General features: G+C 35.8%; 1 protein-coding gene across 4 annotated transcripts; it reads right to left on the bottom strand.

The window, feature by feature from the left end:
- Position 1: 1 nt before the first annotated feature.
- CoRest (REST corepressor) lies at positions 2–7,311 on the bottom strand. 4 transcript variants are annotated; one of them, XM_076120670.1, is made up of 11 exons: positions 7,022–7,311; positions 6,559–6,714; positions 6,264–6,478; positions 5,989–6,177; positions 5,418–5,510; positions 4,028–4,143; positions 3,641–3,872; positions 2,989–3,142; positions 2,658–2,810; positions 2,359–2,447; positions 2–2,138 (listed from the first exon to the last, which is right to left on the bottom strand). In XM_076120670.1, the coding sequence occupies exons 1-11, from the start codon at positions 7,125–7,127 to the stop codon at positions 2,046–2,048; spliced, it is 1,596 nt and encodes a 531-aa protein (XP_075976785.1). In that variant the 5' UTR covers positions 7,128–7,311; the 3' UTR covers positions 2–2,045. The 4 variants fall into 4 exon arrangements, with proteins under 4 accessions (XP_075976785.1, XP_075976787.1, XP_075976786.1 ...); XM_076120672.1 differs by having other exon boundaries at positions 6,559–6,696; positions 7,022–7,310; XM_076120671.1 differs by having other exon boundaries at positions 6,559–6,711; positions 7,022–7,310.
- Positions 7,312–8,433: the final 1,122 nt, after the last annotated feature.

Genomic DNA, 8,433 nt, shown 5'->3' on the forward strand with positions numbered 1-8,433 from the left:
GTTATTCGTACATACTTATAATTATTTATTATTCTTAAAATGAAAACTCCCTTACTTCGGTAATAGCTACTAAATAATTTGTGGAAACCATTGTCAAGAGTGACGGGACAAAACAATAGAGTTTGAGCATTACTTAATTAATAAAAAAACACTTTGTCAATTGATTTAAGTTCTTAATATACAGAAACAATAATTCTAATAAAAATAATTTAATTCAGTAACAATCTTCCTACTAGCCCTAATTAGCATCAATAAATAAGATGACTTCATTTTGTGGATCTCTTTGGAGTGATAAGGTCTTACGCCGTTCGTAAATACGCTAAGTGTTCAAACTAATTTGACTGTAAATTGTGTTTCCTTCTGAAACTATAAATTAGCTACGAAATAATCAAATCGAGAAACCTATATTTACAGGCGTAAATTAAAACCCATTTTCCAAACTAAAATGAGTACAGACTACTCTGTACCTTACTATTATTATGCTATCAGCATTCGAATAATTGAAATTATAAAAAAAAAATATTGCTTACGTCAATGTTAGGCGGACGATAAATTTAACAAATATCTGGAACCAAACCTCTTCTCAATTGTATTATGTGGAACACAATTTTACTACCGGCTGCACCGTTTTGTAGTTAAATAGCAAAATAATACTATATGTACAGACAAGTTTAATCACACTGAATAATAAAATGATATAATCATCGGTAACGATTCATCTTCGGTTTCGTGACAACCGGTGCGAATAACTCATCTCATTTGTGATGTACATACATTAAAACTAGTAGATTATGCTATATACGACGCGATAGTACATTACACTAAATAAAACCTAGTCACTAAAAGTAAAAAATTAAAGTTAATACTATTAAAAAACATCAATTAATCACACACCAAAATTCTAATATTGAGATGTCTTTTACTAGTACAAAAATATCGTCACTTTATCCTTCTATATCGCTCTATTAATTGTATGAAAAGAAGTATATTAAAACTTTATTACAAGAACTATCCTATGTGTGCAAAAAATAATTTAGGACCCATTATATTGCTGTATGTTACTTGTATTATATTAATAAAGCCGTTTGCGATAGAATTGTTGTGGAATCTCGTATTTCTGCAATTCTATAAATGCCACTTCACCTATGAGTATCGTAGTGTAAATCTGCCTAAAATATCTAATTCATCATAAGTTTTATCTATAAACTACAGCTGGACATTAAATTCAAGATTGATTGCATTCTTATCAATAAAATAATAAGTCTTACATGAAAATATCTAGCTACTATTATCTCTTATTAATCATTTACATAAAAAACTATGTTATAATCGCCACAGAAGTGCAGTACGACGTGAATATATCTCCAGTGGTAAGTCATATTAATAAACATGCGAGTACATGAGAAACTTATTACATAAGGCAAGTGATAAACATGTTAATTCTATATTAATAATTCTAGACACTATCACACTCGACAATTCTGAAATCTTGGACAAATTCACGACAATCCATTGAAAGAGCACAGCTCTTAGTCATCAGTCATGGAGTAAACAAACACAGGAACACGCTTATATCAATAATAATAATATTATACATCTGCTACCCTCAGGAAGCTTCCCTATCCTACCAGCATACATCATATAACTATATACACAAGTCCGATGCTTTCCTAGCGCGTATACAAACTTCCCATCGTTACTCCACAAAACCAAGAGTTTACAATCAATCAGACATGATCAATACGTCTAATCAATAATAATATGGCGCACCATCAAATATATTATTATTATAGGTTAGTTACACTTACATAATTAAGCTCACCGACTTTTACATAAATTCGGAAAACAGCACATCAATATACAGCGAGTTAAAAATATTCGATATTTTCATATAGCATACTAATCCCACTGTCTTGGAAAATAGTGAAGGGGTTACTACGAAGCCTTACTACGTATATATTTCGAGAACGTCATGTGTCAGTGAGCATACATAGCGGCGGGCGCTAGTCTCGCACGCGCGCGCGCGAGCTCGAGGCGCGCGCGCATCACTTGGCGGGCTTGTGCTTCGGCGGAGTGGTCGGCGGCCCGCCGGCCTCCGCCGACGCCCCGATGGCCACTCCCTCGCTGTCTACTTCCGTCTGAAAAATATTTTTCTTATCACTTCAAGTACTCATTATTATTATTACAAAACTTATTTTGTTAAACTCAAGGAACCATGTTAGACGGTCTTCGGTGACTTCAATAGAGCAGATGAAACAGGAGGAGGATTCATTTGCTACATTGAAGTCACAAATATAATTTAGATTAAAAAAAACAGTAAACCGAGTTACTTCATGTACATGACTAGGTATTACTTACTTTTTCATCCTTGGAGGCAGTCTGTGGTGAGCCTGTTCCATTATTAGCATTATCTGACCCTGTCTCAGCAGATTCTGTGCTTGTAGTGCCTGCAAAAAATACCTCGTCATTAAAGATCATAACTTTTGTTTTTTTAATAGGAAATGATAATAAGTCTGTCATATAAATGGGAAAATGTAACGCCAATATTGTGGTTTTGAAATGGAAATCACCACATTGGATTTACATTTTAATGTTTTATGTTTAAGGAAAAAATAGCTAATATCTATTGTTCGTTCTATGATTGAAGCATCTCTTACCAGCTTGTATGTGATGCGCGTTACCGCGTTCCGCCTCGTGCTCTCGGACCATGGCGTCCAAGTTGTATCGTCGCCGGTAAGATATGAAGAACGACCGCACATGGGCCTCAGTCTTAGTGCCCAAAGTGTCGGCAATCGCTTGGAAGTCTCTCCCTATTGTAAGACATGGGTTTCAATAAATATTGTTTAAAAAGGGTTGCTTAAGTCAAGAACATACATTGTATACATGCAAAAGTGAAAATACGAACTAAGTTCCAACTTATTAAAGAACATATCGAGAATGACTACGAAAAATTGCCATTACTTGTTACCAACAAAACGGTTTCCTTACCGTACTTTCGGACAGCTGTCACCGCCATGAGTAATTCCTCATTGGTCCAGCGTGAGTTGATCTTTGCCGGCGGTTCACCGGGCCTCAGCTCTTCGACACCGGTGTCACCAACCTTGCGTTTCATCGCACTGAGCTGCTGCTTGTTCTGTTGTACCTAATTTACAAAACATCAAATTCACTACATTTACTCAATGGAGCCAAACTTTACTGGGAATCGCAAACTCAGGGAATAAAGTGCATATCTGGATTATCCAAGAAACTACGTAGTAGGACTTGGGGTTCGGTCGCACAGCAAATAAATAAGCATTAGAAATTGGGATGTTAAAATGGTTTTATAAACAAACTTAAACAAAAATAAAACTTTGAACTAATCTATTATGTGTGCAGAATACATTTTCCCACAATACCACCTAATACAGTATTGCAGTTCAATTAGCATGAATTACTACGAAATTATTTGCTATTAATAACAAAATTAGTTGTATTATCACATTCTCACATTACATCACACAAACGCTTAGTCACATCCATGCTCTGTGGGGAGAAATGACTAATACCAACGTGTTTAGCAGTATACTCAGTGTCAACGTAAGGGTGAGAATGTGTCTCGCAACGGCACTACATAGCGACATCGTGGCGGGTTGCATCTTACTTGTCTCTTTAGAGATATAATTTCTCTGTCCATAGCTTTGAGCATGGCTTCGCCCTGATTGACAAGTCCGGGCTGCGGGGGATCGCCAGGCTGGGGGCCGGTGGCCATGGCGACGAGATCATCGTGATTGATGTATATGCCACGCGGAAGCCGGTGCTTGTATCGCTGCTGTTTGGAACCGGGACCGCGTCGCCCGGACGGTCCGCACAACGGTCTCATCGTTCCCGTACGTCTGTTACATCACCGCCAATATTCAAAAAACCATCCCTATACACATGTTTAATGAAATCACACTCCAAATTAGATTGTATTGTAACTGCCTTATTTATGTCATGCAAGTGATTGCAACGAGCTGATTAACTAATAAAACTGTAGTAAAGTACCGACCTGGCGTGCACGAGGCATGCCTGACACAACTTCTGCGAATTGTGCGCCGTGATCTGGGTGCACAGAATGCCGCACACAGTGCACCACTTGCCCGCATTCTCGCCGCCGCCCTCGCCCTAAACCCCAATCAACATTTAACATTCCTGTCACATGGTGACTAACGCTACACGAAATTTGATAAAATTCTCGTATAACAACGGACAAAAACGATAACAATGACTTCTCACACACTTCTTTTAAAACCCATTAGAATATTAAATGATATTCTGCACACATTAGATTACACAAGTTTTCCATTTTTGCTCGGGGCTATTAAAGGAAGCATGCGGGAAATTCATGGGAAACTGGATGGAAAGGAAAAGGAAAGCAGAATTATATTTTTGTATAATGCTTAGACATAGACATAGGAATACACAATTATGCAAACATTTCATGATGGACTATTGTCTATGAGGGCCATCAGAAACCACAACAAACATATTAAATTTGATGCATCATTCAAACAGTCCATTATTTAGTAAATGACTTTCCTTTATATGCAATATTATTATGATCTGTATTAAACTTCTGTAGCAAGAAAATAATAAATATTAAAATATAAAAGGAAATTATTTAAATGGATCCTTCTCTTACAATTTTTAGTAGTTTGTTCATACAATATCTTTGTAAATATATAATAGAAATATGCAACATAACAAAAATGAGCTATTAAAATAAATAAGATCCATAGGTACTGTATTTTGCAAATAGCATAAAATATAACTTGCTACAATAAAATATACAATCAACTTATATCTGACATAGATGTGAAGTCATAATGGAAAATAATGATACATTAAGATACACCAAGACAGTAAATATCATCATGTACATGAATACTTTTAGTATAATATTGTAAATGAATAAGTATTGCATGAAAATAGTAGCATCATAGTCTGTAAATAAAAATGCAGAGCAGTAAAATTAAAATTAAATAAGCATTATCAGATACATAAGCAACTGGATATATTTTTACATGAAACAGATATGGCAGCTGAATAAAATAATTATGTATACAGTTGTTGGAAAAAGTTCATTTTAACATTTTCCAAATAACTGCTATATAACAGAGATTTACAAAAGCTTATGTTGCCACAATCAAAACTTGCATGAATAACAAAATGCAGTGAAGTGCACCTCTATGACATGGTGTGACTAAAACATACATTGTCAAGGAAATTGAATTTGAAACAGGGCTCCAACAAATCTCGAGAATATTTCAAACATTGAATAATGAATGACATAACATTGACTGAATAGACAAGTGAGAGGATGGAAGAAGACACTGAACATCAAGTTTCCATGGTGACAGCAGTTAGTTATACTCATTGTGGGGAAGCAAAGCACCCACCTGGGCGCCCTGCTGGCCGGCGGCGCGTTGCGAAGCCCCGCCCGCCGCGAGGGACTTCCCTCCACGGACAATACCACGGTGGAAAGTCCACTTCTGTCATAATTATTCAACACATGTCCATAACTCACAATAACATATATACCAGTGACATACAACATAGCTGGCTAGTCTATTTTTACACTATGTGTTAAGTTTCAGTCAAGTGTAGTGAATAACCCATACCTACTACACATCACCACACCTATAATGAACTGTCCACGCACAGAGCAAATAATTCAAAATTATCTACTCTGACAATATAACACCCAGTTAACAAGGGCTTTACCGCTCTGCAGTTTTATTTACTGAATACTTGCCAAATAGTTTAAGAAGCTTTAACAATTTGGACAATCCAGATACACTATATAAACATAATTGAAACTGTGAGGGGGAAATGATACAATTGACTTTGTTTTTGTAATAAGGTACATTGGTAATACAATGACACGGCACGCAATAAAAAAGGAGCAAATTATACTTCATACAACTTTACAACAAGCTTGACAGGACCAAAGAAAGTAATATTACATACCTTTTCATCATTGTCAGAGTCCTTGTCAGAACCTCCTGGCTCTGACCCAGCACCAGATTCACGTTTGCCAGTTCCTGATCCTGCTGCATTTCGACCTTCACTAACCACATCCATGAGTGAAGTGCGTGCCCTTGTCTTCTTCCATGAGTAATAATACTTAACTAATGAGGCTATTGATTTGTCAGGCAACTAGTGGGAGGGAAATAAAATCAATAAGTTTTATATCAAATTAGAGCAACTACACCATAGACATTGTCATTAGAAAGAAGACTCACCATCTGTCTTATTCTATGAAAGCTTTTGCCATGGAACTGGAAGGCTTGTTCAAACAGCACCTTGTCTTCAACAGTCCATTCATCCGGGAAAGGTGTAAAATTGGCAAGGTCCATAGATGCTCTGTTGAGATCATGTTTATGCCAAAATAACATACCCAGTGCCTGTTCACCATTATACCCATACTTTTCTTTTGCTGTGGTTATATATTCATCCACTGAAAATTACAAATCCATACAATAAATGCACAAAAATCTGACAATCACTTGAAAGTCAACTTAGTATTGATAAACTTACATTTGATGTCAGATATGTCAGAAGTGGGCGACCAAACAAGTAAAGCTCTGTCAGATATAAGATCAGGTTTCCTCTGCTCAACTGGTTCCAGTTCAGGGCACACAGCCTGATAATCTCTACCCACTCTAATTTTCTCAGCTGCAAACGGTACTACTGCTTGGTTTCATGTTTTTATTGTGGATGAGATGATGGCAGCATGAAGGCGATGATGGTAAGCATAAAAAATAAAGCACGATGTCAGATGGTGATGATTATTAATATTTGCCACGGCGTAAGCGTCATGTTAAAACAACGATGTGAGTACAGACAGATTTATTCACCTCGAGATTACAATAGCGTAAGTAGGTACATATTATAGGTACGTAACGTAAGTACCAATCGACATGCAAAAAGCTCCCCAATTGTTATGGACATTATTCCTCAAAAGCTATACAAGCAACAGGAAATTAGGAGTATCCCGTACCATTCTCATCTTCCGAACTCGAATCTGGACTTCCATGGCCATTGGGGCTTGGCCCCCTTGACCGCTTCCCGTTTCGAACATCATTACTTCTTTCAGCCAGAACCATGATTTCGCACTTGATAACACAGATTGCACTTGGTTAACACACAATTTAACAGTCCATTTAATTAATATTATGTTTTGACGAAAGAAAATAAAAGAAATACTGAGCTTCGCACTTTAATTCAAACGTGATTCAAACCACCGCATCAATAATTTGACAAACCAAACACGGGTTGGATTGGTTCATTTAATGGCGTCTGTAGCTAGCCGAGCATTCACTTTAGTCCACCATGTTAAATATTTGTTTTGAGAGGAATTGATTAAAAACCATGAACTGATAAAACAAGATTTAAAGTAATTTCCAAGTCTTTTGTTAAAAATAATAAATTAAACGGAATAAATTAATTTAAAGATGTTTGATTTTTTTATAACTGGCAACTGAAGTAGATTACAGACGGTCAAGAAAGAGTCAAAACACACTGGGTTCATTAATTACTTTTATATGCATTATTATCCTTGTTCATCTAGCTGTTAGAAGCTAAACAATAAATTACTGAATGTGTCATATTTGTTCTAAACAACTAATATTGTAAATAAGAAAACCTATTTGATTTAAAAAATGTTAGCAAACATAAAATTATGTTTAGATTTTTACACAAGAGATGGCGTTAAATCTAATTAATTCACCGTTAACGACGTTAACTATTGTTAAGTTATTAGGTATTTTATTAAATCGATATTAATTGGGTTAGTTTGAAATATTTAAGCCATAATTACAGAAAACAACTACGGATCGACGAAATGTTACACTCTTTATTGATAACATCGGGTTTAACCAATGGCTATCGGCGAAACCAAAAGTGCACAAGACATATCAGTTTCAGCTTACCTTTACCTAGTCTCAAAAATATAGGACAAGCAAAGTACAAGGCTTCCTGCCATAATGCTGCTTCCTAAGACTAACTTAAGTGTTTGCACCTTGCACTTCCAACTATCATACCTGTCTAGGAAGGTCTCCTGGCCAAAATGTTTATCATAACATCACCGCAGGCGGAACATGCTGCGGATTCTCTGGTCGTTTGCACGAAACAAGTGTGTTGGGATTGAAATAAATTATTGATTATTTACTCAATTGCTGTATATTAAATATTAAAACCCTCCTAATTTAAACCTATTACTAAAAATAAGAAAGTCGCTACTTTATGTTAAATAGATGAATGATTGCAAAATTTCGCATGGCATTAAGCTGTAGCAGTATTATAATTTAATGTTATTTTTCCTTTTGTTCTGCTTGTCAACCGGAAAGCTTTAATTTAACTGTATTTAAATTTTAATTAATCGTAATGTTTTACTTTGGTTGCTAATCTGAA

The sequence above is a fragment of the Anticarsia gemmatalis genome, chromosome 12, assembly GCF_050436995.1.
Source record: "Anticarsia gemmatalis isolate Benzon Research Colony breed Stoneville strain chromosome 12, ilAntGemm2 primary, whole genome shotgun sequence".
NCBI classification, from domain to species: Eukaryota; Metazoa; Arthropoda; class Insecta; order Lepidoptera; family Erebidae; genus Anticarsia; species Anticarsia gemmatalis.

What these genes read in the sequence shown, in the direction of transcription:
- CoRest (XM_076120670.1), bottom strand. Translation starts at nt 7,127, where the DNA reads ATGGTTCTGGCTGAAAGAAGTAATGATGTTCGAAACGGGAAGCGGTCA. An exon ending in ACTCTGACAATGATGAAAAG is followed by an intron (nt 5,511 to 5,988) that starts GTATGTAATATT and finishes TAATTATGACAG; the next exon opens with AAGTGGACTTTCCACCGTGG. An exon ending in CTGCCTCCAAGGATGAAAAA is followed by an intron (nt 2,139 to 2,358) that starts GTAAGTAATACC and finishes AATATTTTTCAG; the next exon opens with ACGGAAGTAGACAGCGAGGG.